Source organism: Ambystoma mexicanum, chromosome 1p (genome assembly GCF_040938575.1).
Source record: "Ambystoma mexicanum isolate Mex_15411 chromosome 1p, UKY_AmexF1_1, whole genome shotgun sequence".
NCBI lineage: Eukaryota > Metazoa > Chordata > Amphibia > Caudata > Ambystomatidae > Ambystoma > Ambystoma mexicanum.
Genome location: NC_090921.1, coordinates 1,296,195,371 through 1,296,216,755, shown reverse-complemented (window position 1 = coordinate 1,296,216,755; position 21,385 = coordinate 1,296,195,371). Strand labels below are relative to the sequence as shown.

Below are 21,385 nucleotides of genomic sequence, written 5' to 3'. Positions count from 1 at the left end.
ATCAGGTGTTCCCTTTAATTGATATTGAACCCTTACCAAGCCAAAGGAACCACCAATCCTCATGCTGAAGGTGTTTACTGCCAAGCTAAAGTAGCAGCTTCCTGTGCAGTAGGTTTGCTTTTCCTCGTCTTTTAATATGCAGTACTCGATACATTCTGTGTTCGGTCGTCATCCCTCTAGAGCGGGTCTGGTCAGTTGCTAGCTTTGTGCACAAGAGGACTTGCCTCTCTTATTTGCCTCCCTCTTTGCAGATCCTGGCCTATGGCGACATGAACCATGAATGGGTGGGAAACGATTGGCTCCCCAGCCTGGGGCTCCCCCAGTATCGCAGCTACTTCATGGAATCCCTGGTCGATGCTCGGATGCTGGATCACCTGAACAAGAAGGAGCTCCGTGGACAACTCAAAATGGTGGATAGCTTTCACAGGTATTTGTATTTGTATATTTGTTTTGCAAATTGGCTTGCAAACCTTTCCTTAATTTATCGATATCTGCCAGTAGATGGGATGGGAAGGTCTTTTTGGTTAGGTAGGAGGGATGTAATGCTTGTTTCAGGAGCTAGGCCTTTAGAGCTGTGGGATTGGGGATTCAAGAGAGGCTTATTGATGTGTATAAATTTATGTAGCACATAATCTGATTTATTTTAGTTCCAAACTTGTCACCTCCAGACCATGGGGTGTAAAAGAAATGGCTAATTGTTTGAAAGATTACTCTCCAGCTCTTTTTAGGGCCAGATGTCCTCTTTCAAACTGGCCAAGCAGTGGCCCTGATTACTACTTTTTTCACTTATTGGTAACTCCGCTGGACTCTCAGAGGGTAAACGGGCTTGGTGCTTTTTGGCTTTTTGCTCCTCTTCTAAATATAAAGCACTGGCTTATTATTTATAAAGTAAATGTTTCTTAGGGTCTTATTTTGCTAGCAGCATGCTTCAGACCTTTGGAGGGATGTGGGTAATGCCCACATCCAGAACAACCGATAAAATACAAAGCTGTAGACTTTTGGAAAAAGGTTTGTACATCTTAGCACATGTCGAGACATGTTATCATAGTAGTTCATACTTTGTAATAGTTAAGACACTGTAATGCGAAGGTCAAACATAACCCACGTGACCCGGCTGTACCTGGGAAGGAGGCATTCAGCATTGCTACTCTCCATGTTACATCCCTCTTGAATCAGAATTTCAACAAGAAAAATATGCTCTACTTTATAGCCCCATAGTAAAGCATGAAGAACCTTTCTTAACCACCCCTAGTTGCCACCTTTAAGATAACTCCTCTTAACCAAGCATTATCAGAAACGCCACAAGATTACAGGGACAGTCTATGGAAAATGTCACTTTACCTACGAAGAGCTTGTGATATATAACTCCTGGTGGGAACTTGGAATAGGACTTTGCAAAGCCACCAGTCCCTCTGACATCAATGTAAGGAGAGTAGCAAGCCAATGAGGCGAGCAGGAAGCACACTGCCATGGCCGAGGTCTCTTCTAAGAAAAGGGCACACAGGTTTTGGTGACTTCTCACTTCTCTCTGTCTTTAACAGGCAACTACTGAGTTGCCTCACATTATTTTGGGGAGTAGGTACATAGTGATGACGTACAGACCAAGGACCGAGGAGTTTGATGGACACTAAACAAGAAGAAATAGTGTAGCCTCAGCCACCCTCTACAACATCTCTCCTCAAGATCCAAGACTCCCAGGGAGCTCGCGAATGCTGTGGATGCATGAAGCAAGGGGGATTAGGCTTTCCGTGTCCTGCAAGTGGTAAGTACTTTTCATCCACAGAACCACACACTATCATCAGTTTCACAGTGGAGCAGATCTGGGTTAAGGTGGTGGTCTGTGACCCCAGGGGACATAGGCAGTTAGATAAGAGGCTCCTGTGCTCAGAACATTAGGGCCTACAGTACTGACATGAGGTCCACAGCCTCTACGGGTGCATCAGTACAATATGCAAAGTGTGTATTGTTCAGAGCTGCATCTCTAATTCCAAAGAACTGGAGCAGCACAACAAGCTACTCTTTGGGACAGAACTGCAGTGTGGCTTGGTTACCTCAGAGCACCCTCACTCTTCGCTGGGTATCTGCGCCTGTCGTGGCCACCAAAGGTCCAATAGTCCCAATGTTCCACTGTGCAGAAAAGGTATAGGCTGCCTGGCTAATCCTCAGCACAGGGCCATAGTCCTGTATCACACGAACCACTTAGAACCCCCTTGCACCACTCCAGGTTTTTGTTGCCAGCACGGCTACCAAATGTCCAAGAGCACTCGGGCTTTATCGTCTGAATAGAAGCAACAGACTGACTAATCCTCAGCGCTGAATCAAGAGGTGCCCCATTTCAGGAAAGGTGGGGTGGGCACCCTGACTGTGTTACTAGCGGAGGGTCCCCTCTCCGAATGTTGGAATCTGCTTAGCACTACAGTACTCCATGGTTTAAAGGGCTTCTAGGGGTATGACTCAAAGGGTGTGTGCACACAATGATCCCTTTTCCCCATACTTTGGCAATGCACACAGTCGGTCCTAGGTTTGAAGGCAGGTCTTGCTCTCCGACTGGGAAAGGCTAATGTCTCCAGTTCCCTTAGGGACTTTGCAAAAAAAGTCACCATTGCTTTTCTCCTGCAGGGGCTTTCCTGTAGGTTTTTGCCTGATTCCATCAATTGCCATTTGCTTGCCTTAATCTGCCTGGCAGTTGTTCCTTAATCCCTTTCTTCAGCTTCTCTCAAGGTTTTCCAGAGGATGTCTGGTCCTTCACAATATTGATGCCAAAAGGAATATAATGAGCCTAATATGTCCTTTAACACCCATACCTGGATTAACAAGCCACAATCTAGATCAGGGTGTCAAGCATAAAGACTTTGGGCTGAATCAGGCCCCTGAAGCCCATTTTGCTGACTGGCCATGCGCTGTGCATAATGCAGAAAAAATGTGTTCTGATGGAGAAGATCAAAGACCGGCTTTTAAGCTGCAGAGTTTTCAGTTTCATCAGCGTGAAAGAAAGTGCGTCGCAAGAAGCTCTGCAGAATGACCCGCTGGCAAAGCACCACTGTACTAAATGCAGAACATCCTCAAAGAATGGGAAAGGAATGTAAACCATACTGTGACGAGCAAAAATGCAAACAACACACTAACATATGATATATAACCCTCCTGTACAGAAGTTTCTAGGCGTGACAAGAAAAGGAGAGGGAAAACAGAGGGAGGACACAACAACGATCTTACTAGGACCTGTCATTCAGATTGCGTAAGTGCAGGGAAGGGGAGAAGTGCCGGGGGGGTGCAGGTAATCAGAGGTGCAGCCAACGGGTGGCTCGTAAGTGCAGAGAGAAGGGACAGATACAGACCACAAGTGCTGGCGAAGTCAAGAGGCAGTGCCAGGTGCAACTGGACAGGCAAGGACAAGGACCTGGGCACAAGTTCAGAAGGTGGCCAGGTGACCAGTACGTGGAGCAGATGTGTCATCAGCCGGGGAGAGGGAGAGAAAGCAGAAGCAAAGAGAAAGGTCTTCAGTTGCTTCTGGAACCAGAAAGGGTCCTGCTCATGTTTGAGAGAGGCAGAGTGCCTGTTCCATAGGGAGGCCCCAACCAAAGAAAGAGATCTGCCCCCAACTCTCTGCTTGGAGAAGCGACTCTCCCTCAGAGAGTTGGAGGGGGATGAGCAGAGAGCTCGAGAGGGGAGCTGTTTAGCAAGAGGGATTTGGTGGTAGTGCAGTGCCAGGCTCCAGAAAGTCTTGTGGACAATGCAGAGGGTCTTGAACTTGATCCTTGCCGCCACTGGGAGCCAATGAAGAGATTTCAGAGCTGGAGAGATACGATCCCTGGGCTTGAGGCCAATGACAAGTCTCACAGTCTTGTTCTGGATAGGTTGTAGAGGACAGAGAGTAGAGGCAGGAAGATTTAGAAAGAGGCTGTTGCAGTAGTCCAGCCTAGAGAGGACCACAGCTCTGGAGACAGTGAGCTTTTAGGGGAAAGTGAACAAAAGAATAATACCTCTGATGAGTCACCAAATAAAGTCACCTTCCAAATAAACTGCTTTCAAGCAAAATCCGAATGGTCTTGTTTTGTGCAGCTACCCTGAAAATATTGGCACTATATGTAAACCGAGAATATAATTGTTCTATGCTCAACAAGATGCACATACCTCAACTTATTACTGGTGCACAGTAGGGGTGTCACGGTATTCGTTTTATGACGGTACGATAACCTTCTTGCCAAATGACGGTATATCATGGTTATCGCGGTATAGCAGGTGGAGTTAACGTATCTTAACAAATATTTTCTAAAAGGTCATATATTGACAGATGTATCATCACAAACAAAACCAGGCACCCAGGGCCAGAATTGGGCTTTTCAACATACTTTCCACTGAAATGCCTTGCTTCCACCAAACACAAACACACGTGCGGAGAGGAGTGGGTGGGGTGGAGGCCTGCTGCAACTGGCAAACCAAACTGAATAGCTTTTCTTAAGTGGTCATTTAGGCTTTTTGCTCCCCCACTGGCTACTGGTGAAGATGAACATGTTGCCATCTTGATAACCTGCATGCCACAGATCAATGGAGGGTGATGGTAGTGTACGCTTGCACACACACACACACACACACACCTCTCTCTCTCTCTCTCTCCCTCTCTCTCTCTCTCTCTTCCCCCCCCCCCCCCGTTACAGCCTTTAGTTTACTTGCAGGCCAAAAAGTGTTCAGTAATCACTGACATGTTACCCTTTGGTATGGCAGCAGGGAATACCCACAGAGATGAGTTAATTTCGCAGTTTGACTTATTATATGTAAATTTAAATGTAGAACCAGCGAAATCCCCCATTGCCATATGTTTAGAGAACATTATCCATTATAAATATATAAACCCCAAAGCCGCCACCCCAAAGTAAACCCTTTTCCTTCTTGGCACTGTATCTGTTCTTCCTATTGCTAACATATTGATTTTGTGTAAGGCACGTGTGGTTTATGGAATGGCATTAAAAACTGCTCCAACTGAAACTACTTGGCAGACGGCACATCCAACAGTGCAAATCCAAGACTGCGCAGCAATTGCTTACTGCAGCCTTTCCAAATCAGGTTGAAAAGCACACTTAACGGTATAAACAATGTGACGGTTATTATTGTTCAATTAAGTGGTTCACGGTATCTTTAACGGTATACCGTTATACCGTTACATCCCTAGTGCACAGACCTACGACCACCAGGAACCACGTCTAAAATGTGTCTGAACCGAAGATTAATCTAAAAGGATTATTAAACAAACACCTCCCATTCATGAGGAGTTTACATCAGTGTTGCTGTGCACCCATGCTTCATGAAATGTGCTTAAGGATATCTTGCATCAAAAACCTATCCTGGATCACAATATGTAATTGAAGTTGTAGTCTAAGATACTGAATTTCCATAATCTTCTATATTTTAAGCTGGTGGTGGTGTGTATTCGACCAATTGACGTGTTTCCCCAGTGTGGCATTGGCAAATGTATCCGGTGCTGCTTTGGTTCCGGTGCTCTAGAAATAAACCTTTGTGTTCAATGCATCCAACGTTTCCGTTGGGGTGCACAATTTTCCGATGGGAACATCCATGATTTGCATCCGTGAAACCTTTTGTGTACTACAGGTGTTCTGCCTTATGGAAGTATTGGAATATTTAATGTGATTCCCTACAGAACTGTTTGTAGATCCGGTTGCTTTTATCCAGATTCTCCTGACATTTTTGCGGTAAAATGCACTACATTGGACCTACTCCTTGAAAAACAATCTTGTGTGTTAACCCCACCAAGCTGCTGGATTGGTCCAAGGCTCGGTATCTTGCTCTAATTAGATGGAAAACGACTTTAAAAACCTTGAGCTGCCATTCTTCATTATTCTGGACATTTTCACAAACATGAAGATGCATCCAAACTGGCAGGCTATCCTGTGGAGTTTAACACCCTTCTAGCTACAATAACATTAGTTCCACTGTGATCCACTAAAACCCAAAATATGAAAGTAGAAAGTAGAATATTCCATTTGAGCCAAGTCAACCATGCCACATGGATCTATGTTAAAAGAACGCCTTCCGAAAAGCTTGAGTTACAAAATAGCGAAGCCGACTTGCTCGCATTTTGTAACTCGAGCTTTTTGGAATGTCTGTATTTGTCCTCCACTTTACATTTAATGTATGCAGGGGACACCCTTGCAACCCCTGCTCCTCTTGTCCAGCATTTTGGGCTCTGTTTTTTTTTTTTTTTACCAAGCCAAACGGGCACTAAATGCACATAAGCTTTTTTTTAAAGACTGTTTCAACTGAAACGTGCCACACACCACCCAGTAACCATTGCTGCCAGTTCACCTTCAGTTTAGAGCCACATCATGAAGGCATAGTTCAAATGCAAGCCTTTTGCTCCAGAAAATTGCCGTTGTCTATCAGGGCAGTGCTACTTTATACATCGCTTTATCACCCCACCGCAGACATTTCTCAAGACTACATGCCTAGTTTCACCCTTTCAACGATGGTTAGTATATGTTGTGAAATGTGTGACTTGGCTCAAATGGAATATTCTACTTTCACATTTCAGGCGGAAGGTTTTTTTCCAAGCCTTTTTAAACCCACCATAACTTTACTGGTGTTTTCTCCAACCACACGACTGTCAGACTTTACTACACTGATGATCCCTAATAAGGATGAAACCAGGCACATTTCAAGTGGAAGGTTTTTTCCAAGCCTTTTTAAACCTAACGTCACTTTACTAGTGTTTACTAAACCCAAGAATATATACATGCCAGTTACAGTTCCTTTTAATTTAAAGGAGAGGTCCTTGCGTAACTCTCTGCTGGAGTGCCTGCTGAGTGTCTTGTCTTCATCAAGTTCACTATGCCACAGTGTTTTCCTGTCTTGGGCTTCATCCAATGCTACAGTCTTTCCTTGGTGTTTATTGCAAATGAAGAGTTTTACACACAAGTACTGGGAACCTTAGCGTAGCGCAGCAGAGTGCCTGCTGAGTGTTTTGTGTTCACCGAGTTCACTGTGCCCCATTGTTTCCCTGACTTGGGTTGCAGCCACTGCTACAATCTTTCCTTGGTGTTTATTGTGTAGGAGGAGTTTTACACACAAGTACTGCGAACCTCAGCTGAGCACTTGCTGAGTGTTTTGTGTTGGGTGCTCTCTCTTGCTTCGTCCGTTACCGGCTTGAGTAAACATTGTGGAATCCTGCCCTCGACTCAGCGTATCAGACATTCACGAAGTCTGCAGGTAATATTGCAAGCAAGCAAATTTGCCGGGAGACAGGAACTTAATGGGAGGGAAGAGAGGAATTATATTCTGAGGCGTCCTAATTCAACCTTCATCATGCAAATCAAAGCGTTTAAACTTGTATCTGTTTTACTGGATTATTTGATTCTTTCAACTATTGAATCCCACCAAATATTTGCTACGGTTCATGTACATGCACTCACTCTAACATTTAAAAATATCTTGAATAATTTTGTACAGCGATTTTCCGTTTGGTGATAGCTGGGTTTTATCTCTTCACCCTTTGAACCAACAATTTTAGAAAACCGCAAGCATCTGCTTTGCTAAATGTGATGTTATCATCATTGCAATTGGTTTGAAAGGACGTTGGTGACTGCTGGGCTTTTATCCTTTCAGCCAGCTCTTTAAAGTTTTATTTTTTCTCATACCGGCTACTTCCTCACACTGGAGTATTGTGGACTTTGGTGATCGGGGGGTCTCTTCTTTTTCCAGTTGAGCAAATAACTTGGGCCAATTTATTTTATTTGCCCTCTGAATATTTTGAGGCTCTTATTGGCTAAATTGTTTTTGGGGACTGCTGGTTAGATTCCCTTTGAGCCTTTGAGCCAAGAGATTACCATAAATTTGTGGCTCACCACAAGGTATTGACTACTGTGGTTCGGCTCCTGGGCATGGCCTCTCGTGTAGCTTTGAGGAGTCCATCTGGTGCTTTTTTCGACAAAAAGGCAGCATCTTCTCTTAATAGTCAGTTTGCAGATGTAAGGTATGCTATTTTATCGGACAGAGGCTCCATCCATCAGGAAGCCAGAATTGTAGCCGCCTTAATACATACTTTGTGTGATGATCTTCCAATTCTAGCACATGCCTCTGAAGCAATGGAAACATTGGGCCGATTATCTGGTCCACTGGTCCAGGAGAAGCAGAGAGCTGCCTGCAAAAATTGCAGCACGGGTGATTCTGTCCCCTATAGCTAGTCAACACATTACTGATTTCTTTCCAAGATGAACTGGTACAAGTACGAAATTAGATCGGTGGTTCCATTTCTAAGGTTGGCCACAATTGACCCCTCTCATATGAATGGGCTGACAGACCTCTGCATTATAGAGTATGCAGATTCGGCATTTGTTCGGAATGACCCATGTGTGGCAGAGTGTGGTCCTATGAACTTACAATGCTTCGCAAGTAGGTTCCCCAACCGACCTGATGAATCTTTTTGATCTTGGTTCAGAAAACTTGTCATCAGTGATCCCTTCGGAGGACGATGTAACGCTCACCTGATTCCCGTAGAGGCGCCGGTCTTGACTGGGCGTATACCATATCTTCAAAGGTGATGTGTAACACACGGCTAGCTCTTTGGGCTGGACCTCTGTGCACTGTATGTCTGACTCGAAGGGTAAGATGTCTGCAGATAGAAAATATGGGATTAAGGAACTGGGTTATTGAATGTCTCTCTCTTCTTCCCTTTCTCTTCTCCTATAGAACCCCAAAGGTTAACGCTCTCACCTTAGGTAAGTGAACGCCGTGCTCTCCATATGCCTCGGGGCAGGGTGCTGTAACCAGTTTCTTCACTGGATAAGGGGAGCAGGCCTCTTGACTTCAGAGGACTGCTGTCCGTCGTTTACTGCACGAACGGTACGTTTTGAGTAATTCTAATGTCTTTAAAGTCTTTAGTAATGATGTTTCTTGTTTTGCAGGGTTCCGTCGATGGCGGATGACGGGCTGAAGTGAGTTGAAGATGGAGCCCGTGTGATGAATAGAAGCGCCTGGAAGCACGTAAGTAAGCGCTTGTTGCCTGCTTCACGATGCGCTCTAACTGTCTTTTTATTTTGCAGGTACAAGTTCGGAGCGGCTGCAGGGTGCCGGAATACCCACTGGGTTAGATGTGGAAAGGAGTAATGGCACGTGAGTATTAAAGTTCCCCAATGTCTTTAAACGCACCTTGTTTTGTCTTTCAGATGCGGGATGCAGCGCCGAAGGCCTCCGGAGCGTGCAAAGAGTTGGTAAGCTTTTGTCTTTCAGATGCCGGAATGCAGTGTGAAGACCTCCGGAGCGCACGAAGAGTAGGTAAGCCTTTGTCTTTCAGATGCCGGAATGCAGCGCGAGGCGTTGGTGACAGCCGATGGACCAGGTAAGTGAAGAGCTGTCACTGAAGACCGTAATGCTAACCTGTTCTTTCTTGTCTTTATAGGTGTTGCTGAAGACTGGACACGATGAGCGTTCTGCTGCAGAGGATGCACAATAACGCAAAGCAAGATTCATCCATCGGGTGTGGTTTAAATAGCCTCCTGTAGTGCTTAGGTGTCTCCTTCCACAGCCACGCCTAGGTAAGAAAAGAGTTCCTGCTTTCCAGAAGAGTTCCAGTGTTCTGAATCTAGGGAGTGGCTCCTGCCCCACCTAACAGGAAAAGTAGTTCCAAACAGAAGAGGATCAGAGGCTCAACTGGCAGGCAAGTAAGCAGCATGGTCTGCTGCAGGTAAGTCCACCCAAGCATTATGAGCCCGGCGCTTCCAGCGCTGGGACTGGGCATATTTATGATCCTGGTGCCACTGGCGCCAGGACTGGGTCCAAAAGGTCCCAATTGGGACTGGTTGGCACTCGGAACCTGGGTTATGGATCTGCTTCCAAGGGAGTTGGGAAAACCCTGACCTTTTGGAAGCAGAGATCATGACAGACGAGGAGGAGGATCATCAGGAACAAGGAGCTGTGCACCATAATTTAAGGGAGGTTGATGACCGAATCAAGCTTACTTCTCCAGTATTGGATCTTTCATGGATTCACATGCTTAGAATATTCCCCGTCGTCAGACTGGGACCTTCGGTGCACATATATAGCCTTTTCCTAGAGGAAAACTTCCGACACTTTTGTGTCCTAGCTACGTCCTTTTAGGACCCGCCTACGCATGCTCCGTAGGCCGTCCCAGTATAAGAGGCCCGCCCCCGCGGCTCCCCTTCAGATTTCAACCGTCTCCAAAGTAGTGGGATCTCCTCGCGTTGTCTTACTATTTTGTACAAGGTTGTGTACTGGAGTTGGAGTTCGAAGAAATTTTTCCTCCATATCGGGAAAAGCGCTGTTCCGTCCATGCGCGACGTGCGGCTTGAAAAAAGTTTACGAGGGGGACGGACATATGGATTGTATATACTGCCTCCACCCTCATCATTCGGCTGATAACTGCGACATATGCAAAGGGTTTTCTCAAAAGACCCTCAAAGACCGAAATCGACGGCTGGTAGCATGGCTCAATGATGGAGCAGGGGCATACCCCCCTTCGGAGGTAGGCTCCACACAATCGGCGAAAACATCACACCGCGCTACCTTGTCAGAACCACCGGCGACGAAATCTCGACCGTCGGAAAAAGAGTCACCTCGGAGTCATTCAGCTAGAGAATCCTCGTCGAAAAAATTGTCATCTTCATCAAAAAAGTATGACACGGAAAGGCCGAAATCCTCCTCAGACAATCACCATAGATCGACCTCGAGTCGAGAGTCGAGTAAAGGCAGGCCAAGTGTGGAAAAGGCGGGACCGCCTAAACCACCTGCTAAGTCACCATCGTCGACGGCGGTCCAGTCATCGGCCTCCACCCTGCCACTGACGCATGTGGTGTCCACCGTCCCACCGACAACGCCTGCGACGGTGGCCTCGTCAACGGGGGTTCTGAAGTTTTTGATCCGATCCCCCCGGATACTTTATTGCAAGAACATGCTGTGTCGCTGTCCTCGGGGGAGGACGAGAGCGGGAGAATAGCTGGCCCGGCAGACCTCGGGCTACGAGTGGTTAACAAGTCGTCGACGAGGGGATCCGTTATACCGGTATCTGCCCCTCTTCTCAATCCTCAATCTGTTTTGTCGTTGGAAATTCTGTCCACGCTTCAGTCTTTGGTACAGTCATTGGACCAGAGACTACCTCATGTAAACCTGCCACAGTCACCCGTCGACGAGCCGGGCCCGTCCTGTCCACCGACGCACTTAAGCACGCCAATCTCAGCACTGGCACCCCAAGAGGAAGGTGAGCTGCCAGATTCGGAGTCCGACAGGGGAGCCATGTCGGATATCTCATCATCCCCCTCCAGGTATCCAACCTGGGAGTCAGAGGTGGAGTTAGAAACCCCAAGAAGCCCAGCTCACCCGTCCCCTCTGGACAACATTGCATCATTCCATTCTATGATGGAGAAGGCATGTAAAGAATTTGGTTTGTCCCAGGAAGAACAGAAAAAGGACTGTTTTTTGTTGGACCACATGGGTAAGAGAAGGAGGTCTTTGTTCTCAATACCAATACTAGACCACGTGTGGAAGGAGGGGTTGCAGACAATGCGTCACCCCTTTTCGGAGCCGGCAGTGAAAGGACGCCTCGAGAAGAAGTTTAAGGCTCCAGAGTCTACCCCCAAGTGTTTATCCTCCCAACCAACGCCAGAATCGGTGGTGTCGGCGGCTGCGGCGAGGAAGGCGAAGGCCCAGCACAAGTGCACGACTCCGCCTGAAAACGAAGCAAGACGCCAGGGTGCCTTTGGAAAAAAGGTGCTATCCGTGGGAGCAACCACAGTAAAGGCCGCAAACTCTCTGGCTATTGTAGCCAGATACGACAGAGAGATGTGGCACAGGCTAGCGCCGTTGCTGGATCATCTTCCGGAAGAGCATAGGAAGGCAGCGATGTTACTTGTCCGAGAGGGTGAGGAAGCCTCCAATGACGCAATAAACATTGCGGTGGACCTCGCTGAGTCAGGCTTCAAGCAAGTCAATAATGGGGTCGTATTACGACGACAGTCATGGCTCAAGTGTACCTACTTCAGACCAGAGTCTGAATACAAAGTATTAGATATGCCTTTTGAGGGAGACCTTCTATTCGGAGAGAAGGTAGACGAGGCCCTAAAGGGAATGAAAGAGGACTCGGACACGGCACGTTCATTGGGTGCCCTCCAGAGTGGCCGGAGCTACAAGTCTTTTCGTCCCTTTAGAGGGGCTTCAGATAATTCCAGATTCTCTGCGTCTGGAGACAGATCCTTTGGCAGGTCGGCTTACCCCTCCCAGGGATACAGGCGTGCTTCCCAAACGGCAAACCGACGCCGGAACTTCCAGACGTCCAGGAAGAGACCATCCTATCCATCGTCGTTGAGAGACCAACAAAATAAAGATCAGCAGTGACAGTCAACACACCGTTCTGGGGGGAAGAGTGTCCGCATATGTCGACGAATGGGAACGAATAACGACGGATCAATGGGTGCTGGACACTGTAAGGAACGGGCACTCTCTACAATTCAAGCACAGCCCTCCGCACATTCCACCTGCGTTCACCGCTCATTCCCATCTGAGGATACTGCAACAAGAGGTAACACTCATGTTAGCAAAGGGCGTGATAGAATTAGTTCCAACATCACAGAGAGGTCAAGGAGTCTACTCAAGATAATTCGTCGTAAAAAAGCCGAACGGCAAATGGCGTCCCATTTTAGACTTATGCGATCTCAACAAGTCTTTAAAGAGTCTAAAATTCAAAATGCTCACGCTGCAGGAAGTGATCCGCGCCGTTCAAGAAGGGGATTTTCTAGCGTCCCTGGATTTACAGGACGCGTACTTCCATATTCCAATGTGTCGGAAACACAGGAATTCCTGAGATTTGTAATAGGACGGACTCACTACCAGTTCACGGTTCTTCCCTTTGGGCTCAAGACCTCCCCCAGAATGTTCACGAAATGCCTGGCCCCAGTAGCGGCCTGGCTAAGGAAGCAAGGCCACCACGTATACCCATACCTCGACGACTGGCTGGTAAGGGGATCCTCCCCAGCGTCGACCAACGCAAGTTTACAAGCCACCATGCAGCTTCTGCAACAGCTGGGATTTGCCATAAACTTTGAGAAATCCTCTCTGCGGCCATCGAGAATGTTGGTGTTCCTTGGGGCACAGTTCGAGACCCAGTTGGGGCTAGTGAAGCCTTCTCTCGACAGAACCGCAAAACTCAATCAGCTGGCGAGCCGACTACGACAAACCACCAGGCTCTCAGTGAGGAAATACGTTTCGGTCCTAGGGGCCATGGCATCCTGCATCTATCTGGTGGCAAACTGTCGCCTATTCATGAGGCCAGTCCAGGAATTCCTTGCGGACCGATGGACGCAGGCCCAAGGATCATGGTCAGACAAGATAAGCATCGACGACGACAAGCTGCTTCGGACCCTTCAGTGGTGGCAGAGTTTCCGCAATCTGAACAACGGTGTACCCCTACAGGAACTGGAGTTTCAGTGAACTATAGTCACGGATGCGTCCCTAACCGGATGGGGAGCTCACATGGGTACCCTTCAAACTTAAGGTCGCTGGTCTCCAGCGGAGTCACGCCTACACATAAACGTGTTAGAGCTCAGAGCAGTACAATGGGCCTTGAAGGCATTCCTACCACACATCAAGGGATCACAAGTACGAGTACTGACCGACAATACGACGGCCATGTTTTATTTGAGAAAACAAAGAGGGACGCGATCAAGAACTCTTTCCATAGAGGCCCAAAAACCATGGCATTGGGCATTAAAGCACGGGATTTCCATCGTGGCTCACCATCTCCCGGGAGTGAGGAATTCGCAAGCAGATTCCCTCAGCAGAAGCATGGCCCAGATACACGAATGGGAAATGGACACAGTTCAGCTGATGAAAGTGTTCGAGAAATGGGGTCACCCCCCTCTGGACGCTTTCGCAACCAAGGACAACAAGAAATGCGAGCAATTCGCAAGCAGATGGCCTCAGGAGGGTTCCATGGGGGAAGCATTCTCCTTCCCATGGACGGACATGTTCCTTTATGCTTTTCCTCCGTTCCCCCTCATAAGGAGGACAGTACAGTGGATACGCAGATACAGTTGCCGGGTAATTCTAGTGGCACCGTATTGGCCGCGGCAACCGTGGTTCTCCGACCTGCTTCACCTGTCGCTGGAACATCCAATAGCGTTTCCGAGAGTCCCGAACCTTCTATCCCGGGACAAAGGCACGGTGTGGCATCACAACCCGGACAGTCTCAACCTTGCAGCCTGGCTCCTGACTTTTCGGAGTTCGGTGCTTTAGACGTTTCGGAGGATTGTCAAAAATTCTGCAGGCGGCTCGAGCCCCTTCTAACAACAAATCTTACACCTATAAGTGGCGGAGGTTCTGTGAATGGTGTCGAGGACAGCAAGGCCTACAACCGTTGACGGTGACGCCGGAACAAGTTCTACCTTACCTGCTTCTCTTGGCGGAGAGTGGTTTATCCTTCACATCGATAAAGGTACACCTGGCGGCCATCTCGAGGTTCACGAGGAAGAGACAGTCGTCTCCTCTATTCAGCGACAGACTGGTGAAACACTTCATGAGGGGTTTATTTCAAACCTTTCCCCCAGTGAAACGTTTCCCTCCAACTTGGAGTCTCAACACAGTGTTGGCAGGCTTAATGAAACCGCCCTTTGAGCCTATGGCCACGTCGGACATGAAATTCATATTGTGGAAGTTGGCATTCTTAATTGCTATCATATCAGCTAGGAGTATCTCGGAACTGCAAGCGCTGGTCGTAGACCCGCCATACTTGAGATTCTTTAAGGACAAGGTGGTCCTGGCAACTAATCCTACGTACGTCCCAAAAGTTCTGACAGTGTATCACAAACACTCATCCATTGTTCTCCCTACTTTCTTCGCAACCCCATCATTGGCAGCAGAAAAAGCTCTTCATACCTGGGACGTTAAGAGGGCCCTGAAATTTTACTTACATCGTACACAGGAACTCAGGTCTACTCGACAACTGTTCATCGCATATGGTCCGTCGACGAGGGGAAAAGCAATCTCTAAACAAGGATTGGCTCGATGGGTCTCATCGACGATTGCGTTTTGCCACTCCAAGGCCGGAAGGCCGCTGCAAGGGCATCCTAGAGCCCATTCTACAAGATCAATGTCCTCCTCAGCAGCATTATGGGCAGGAATTCCGCTGACAGACATATGCCAGGCTGCGGCATGGCCAGTGCCCCACACGTTTACCCGCCACTACTGCCTTGCCAGGCAGCATGCGGACGAGGTGCAGATGGGGAGAGCTGTCCTGCGCCATCTGTTTCAGTAAGGTAAGCTCCACGCTGTGGAGAGTCGGTTTTCTACCTTTTGATGACAGTATACTTTATGTGGGTGAGGTTATATGAGTTAACTTATTCCTGCTGTACATATGCATTGTGTATTATGGTGAGGGTATATTACATTACATTCTCACCGCCGTTTCAGGTGTTACTGCTATACAATCTATTCGAAGCATGTGAATCCATGAATGATCCAATGCTGGAGAAGGGTATAGTTTCTTACCTGTAACTCCATTTCGCCAGCATTGGTATCTTTCATGGATTCACATGCGCCCTCCAGCCTCCCCAGAATGCAATGTATTTGCTTGATAAGTTTAACCCTTCCTACTTTGGAGGGGCCGAAATCTGAAGGGGAGCCGCGGGGGCGGGCCTCTTATACTGGGACGGCCTACGGAGCATGCGTAGGCGGGTCCTAAAAGGACGTAGATAGGACACAAAAGTGTCGGAAGTTTTCCTATAGGAAAAGGCTATATATGTGTACCGAGGGTCCCAGTCTGACGACGGGGAATATTCTAAGCATGTGAATCCATGAAAGATACCAATGCTGGAGAAATGGAGTTACAGGTAAGAAACTATACCCTTCTCCCACAGTTTTGGCCCTTAATATGGTCCTCATCTCTTTTGTCAACTGATATTACAATATTTTAAATGAAGTAAACGCACATACGATAATGCTGAGGGTTATCAAGGTAAAAGTGGAATATTTGGAATGTATGTCCAATTTTATGCAGTCCTAAGTCACTCTGTCCACCTGACTGCCTTTCGGCCTTGAATTTACCTAAAGAATCTGTACTTAACACCACACCAATTGTTATTGTTGATGATGTCAGAGAAAATGTATCTAATTTTAAATGCTTTGAAAGTTCTTAATGATGTTGTAATTGAAACCAGTAAATGAAGACGCTATAATTGTAGATGTAGAACTTGCTTCTGCTGAAGATTACCATAATGCATTAGGCATAGGGGATGGGTTGCAAGGAGCTGATGACCATCCACAAAATTTAGTTTCTAGACAGGAAAAATCAAAAAACAATCTAAAAAAAGAAAAGTGTCCTGCCGTAAATATTTAAGAAATTTGACAAAAACAGAAACTATGAATCCGGCTTACCTCAATAATAAACGGGTAACCCCAATTATGACTGCAGTGTTGGAGGAAAGCCCAATACGATTTAAATACGAACCTTGGGGTACAATGTGATCTTAGCCCCAACTATGTAATTGCTCCAAGAGGGGTGATAGACCCGAGGGTCCCTCAATCAAGTTGTCCCTTAACCTATGATAAAGGGATTTAAGCGCAGGTGAAACAATTGGTCTGTTTGGCGACAAATGGTTTAGGCACTCAAACCCCGCCCCCCCCCCCCCTGTGTATTTGAAGTGAACACCATCATCAAAAAGAGATATACATAGTGAGATAGGGGTACAAACAGAAGCAAAAGCACCTGTTAATATGGAGGAGAAAACATCAGGAAATTAGATTATAAACAATCCAAATATGAAGCTCCACGCCTTTACAAAGGCTACCCAAACAGACCAGTCCCCCAGTGATGTTCTTGAGTTGATGGTTTCTGGTTCAGATCAATTGGCTGCTTCAGGTTTTGGCCATTCAATGTTATCAAATGTCCCAGTCCGTGGAGCAGGTTTGCTGAGTAAGCTATACATTGCAGATAACCTGGGACGGGTATCCCCTGCGGAAGCCAGTGAGGACAAACTATCTGCCTTGACTCAGAACGAGTCGGCAGACAGAAGGTTTGGGAAAAAGGAAACCACTGGTTCTGTAAACAGTAAGGGATGGTATCAGCTCCATAACATTTTGAAGTATGCAAGTGGTACTTATGTAAGGATAGGCGGCGGGACCTGTCTTAATCATGAAAGTACTGGTAGAGATTCAGAGTATAACAAATCTAAAGTAAATCAAATATTAATTCGAGGTGTAGTACCTTTTTGATGTCAAATCTATTGGGTAATAACTATCCTGTCTGTTTGAACCAAAGTAATGTCCTAGCAATCTTCTCTGATATTGTAACTCTGTACAATATCTTCAGTGGATATTGAGAGAGTCCAATTTTCCAACATGAGGAAAATTGATTTTTAGTTTTGGGTCAAAAGTGGTAAGTGACCTGGTATACTCTGAACGTTCAAACCAGAATTTCATTGGTTTCTCCATTGAACATTGGAATGGCCCAGAAAGGTTGTGGGGAACCAATCTTGTGGGGGAAGTCTTATGTCTATATTTAATAAACACGGAAGCGGAAAAAGCCATTCAAATGAAGGGTCAGATTGTTATCACCCAAGATAACCTGCTCTGAAGCCACGGCTGCTCCGTGACATAGGGCTGGGCGATGAGGAAGTCCGATTGAGGATAATGAAAGGGGGACGCAGTTGGACCCTACCACTAACAGAGTATTAAGGTGCATTGATGGAATTAAGACACACTATCAATTAAGCTATACTAGAGAGCTAAAGCTATTATCTTGGGAAACAAGAGGCAGCCCGCACTTGATGTCTAATCCTAATGCTTTGACTATTATTAGAGATTCCAACTGTGTGTTTCGACAGTAAACATGGCTTACCTCCTCTCTGGTATTGGACAGATTTCAGGTGTTTTTCCTGTCAGCCAAGCCCAGTAAGGGAGGTAGAGCCGCAGGCAGTTAGTTCAGGACAAGGGTTAATTGCAGTGGAACCTTTCAAACTTCTGTTTGGTGCCCTGGCAGTTGTTATCTCATTCAAGGAACATTCTTTTGAATGCTTGCTGATCAATATTTATTGGCACAAAGGAGTGGAAATTATTGTGGACTTTAGAGAAATTCTTGAAACTATAGTAGATTGGCAGACAAGGGTTCCCAAAGGGCAAGTGATTTTTGCAGGTGACTTAAACGCTAATTGCTCTATGCCAGAAGTTGATGGTGACATTTGGGAAATAACGCCAGACAGCTAGTGATTTTAAATCTCAGCAGGTAGGAAGTCGGCATTAGGACTAGATTCAATTGGTTTGGGCCAGTTGAATGAGAGTATGGGCCAGGATACGGGCCTTCAACCCACTTGGCACAGAGGGAGAAGCAAGTCGATACTGGATTATATTTTTGTAGACCTTTAGCTTGTCGAAATATGTTCAGATTTTCATATAGTAAAAAGTGTGGAGTAACCATGGCATTCTAAAGGCCCAATTTAAGGTCTGTGTGAATGCTTGTTTGGGTCCCAAGAATTTGACAGTCAAAGCAGGAAGGAATGCAATCCGTTGGTCACCTCATAATATTTGAAATCTCAATTTTGGTTGAATGAGTGATGCAGGTTACGGGTGGAAGTTGGAGGTTTTTAATGTAACGCACTTTGATTAATTTCTGGATGGGGTGTTGAGTATCCCTCGGATAAGGACTAGGGTTAATGTGGCAACACATTCACACATTGTTGACAAGCAGTTGGCTATAGAAAAGCATAACACAAGGCCCTCAATAAGGGCTATTAGGCACTCTAGTGACCCATATGACGCGAAGTCCTCCAAGTGTAAAGTGGTAAAACAAAGGTATAAAAACTACTGTAAATTTGAGTGCAGCACTGCTGCAGAGGGACGCATAGTCCATGTTACAAGTCCTTATTAAAAAGGACTCAAGAGCTTTTTAGACTCTGGTGAATGCTCAACACAATATTGCTATTTGCCAATTGAATTCAGTCCCCAAACCTGTGTGGGTAAGGTTTTTTGAAAAGCTATGTACTCCAAGGATGGACAATGTGGTAGGCCCGATTACGGGGGCGGGGGAACCTACAATGGCTTATGCCAATTGAAGTTGAAGAGGTCCTCCAAGTCATTAAAAGTTGCAAAATATCAAGGGCTCCCGGGCCGAATGGGTTAACAAATAACATACAAAACCAGGACCCAGTGAAATGGGCCAATGCGTTGGCTGTTTTATTTAAGAGTATTGTTGCCCTAGGTATTTTTGCAAAATCCTGGGAGGACGTCATTTTCAAGAGAGGCGTGAGGATCGAACCAAAAAGTTATCGCCAATCTCTTTGATTGATGTGGAGAGTAAGATCTTTGTGTCCCTCTTATTGCAACATCTGGAGGGATTGGCAACCTCTACCGATAGATTACAAAAAAAGAGAAGGGATTTAGAAAGGGCCACTCGCCCAACCTTAACGGTTTAGCCCTGAGAGCAATTGGTCAAACCCGTCCTGTAGTACTTATTTAGCTTCAATAGACCTGTCGGCGGCTTTCGACAGGGTGCATCGTAGAAGAATCTGGTGGAAACTCAATGCGTGGGGACTACCGACAGGTTTATTGAATCTCATAATGAGGCTGTATGAAAATACAGGTATTAGGGTGAGACTTAACAACGCAAGCCTTCTATATAGGAGAATAGTAACAAATTCATGTTTAAGACAAGGACGTGTTTGGGCCCCCTTTCTGATATTAATGATTCTTTGCTTCCCACTGCCCATCTTCCTCCAAAATTGGGAAATTTGAAAATGTCTTGGTTGGGCCATGTGGATGATTTCATGCTCTTTACCAATTCCTGGGTGGGGTTATAGCGCCTTCTTTGTGCATTTTCAAAGCAAAGGCAAATGGACTCCTGATTAACCCATCCAAGGCTACGATTTTGGCATTGTCAAAGGGCAGATAAAGCGGCTCACGGTCTTTTGAGAATATAATGCTTAATACCTCAGCGAGCATGACTTATTTCGGCTTTTATATTTTGGCCCAGCCGATGTGTTATACTCTCCAGCAGGTACTGGTTTAAAGGGTGAAGGTATTATGCATGCAAATGGTAAAGGCTGACCGGAAATACGGCCGTTGTTCAATCAAACCCATAGTTATTATTATTTTTTTTTTTTAAGGGAACGTAGTCCCTAAAAGTCTCCATGGGATGGAAATTTATTTGGATACTGCCAGAAAGTTGTTGGCTGCACTAGAAGGATTAATGTGGCTTTGACTATTAAAAATACCAAATGCAGTACCAATTATCACCCTAAGATTCAAACTAGGTCTTCTGTCCCTTTGCTTGTGTGCCTTGCGTGCCCAATGGAGGCTATCACTTTTTCGTTATTTAATTTCACCAATCCATGATTTTCTATGCAAGGATATGAAATTATGTATGGACTGTTTGCCCGAATGGAGGGGTAATGAATTTTGTTTGTCATATAAAATCAATTTGTGAAGTGATATTGTGGGATCTGAATACGGATACAGAAACTCTGTTATGTAACCCGGATAGGGTTAAAAACATCTTGTATGACAGAGAATGGATAAATACCATTGACTGTTTTCATGGATATTTGTCGATTAACCACCTGGTACATGAACACAAACATTTCGGGTTACCTTTTGCAATTTCAAAACAAACATTATAGCTCTATCCTAATGAGATTGCAGTGGAAGTTATTATTAACCAAGGAAGTCCTCCTGAGAAGAGGTAAAATAACAGAAAATGAGGCCTACTGCAGATTCTGTTTGAATGAGGAATCAATAGAAACAACAAAACACTTGGTACTGTAGTGCACTCCATAATCAGAGAAAGAGCTATCTGGGGAAACTACTAAATGATATCGCGTGGTGTGAAGAGGGAAATCTGTGGCAAACATGCTTGCTCAGTGAGACAATTTCAGACAGGTTGGCCATCTCGGCCTTCATAAAATCAATTGAGCTTAATTTTTTACCCTAACATTTTGTACCCTGTTTGTATAAAAAAACGTTTAGTTGTACTGTATGAATTTTTATCAAATCTTTTAACAAGGAATGATGCGATTACGAGTATGACGATTTTAGGGTTTTATTCATTAATGAATTGTATATTTTCTTTTTTGCAGTAAATGGTTGTAAAGAGTGGTTATTTGTATACCACCTTTTATCCTTCTAATTGTGTTTTATATGGTTGTAAAAGTATTGTTTTTAAACCAAACACAATAAAACAAATTTGAAAAAACTCACTGCTGCCACCTAACGGCTAATGCACGCACTACAGCCTGAACATTACATAATCGTGAATTATTCCTTTATTGTTTGAAGCAGGTCTCAAATCTAAGTCGATAAGCCAAGCAGCTGCCCATATGCCCAAGAAACACAAACGTGTCCCTTTTGGGAAGGTTTGCAATATATGTTTGTCTTCTGGCCT

General features: G+C 45.7%; 1 protein-coding gene across 7 annotated transcripts in view; it reads left to right on the top strand.

Moving 5' to 3' along the window:
* PPFIA3 (PTPRF interacting protein alpha 3) overlaps positions 1–21,385 on the top strand; it is an 841,741-nt gene that overhangs the window by 723,253 nt on the left and 97,103 nt on the right. For all 7 annotated transcript variants that reach the window (XM_069605740.1, XM_069605757.1, XM_069605735.1 and 4 more), the window contains one exon: positions 252–427. In XM_069605740.1, coding sequence (XP_069461841.1) covers positions 252–427 — 176 coding nt within the window. The remainder of the gene's footprint in view (positions 1–251; positions 428–21,385) is intronic.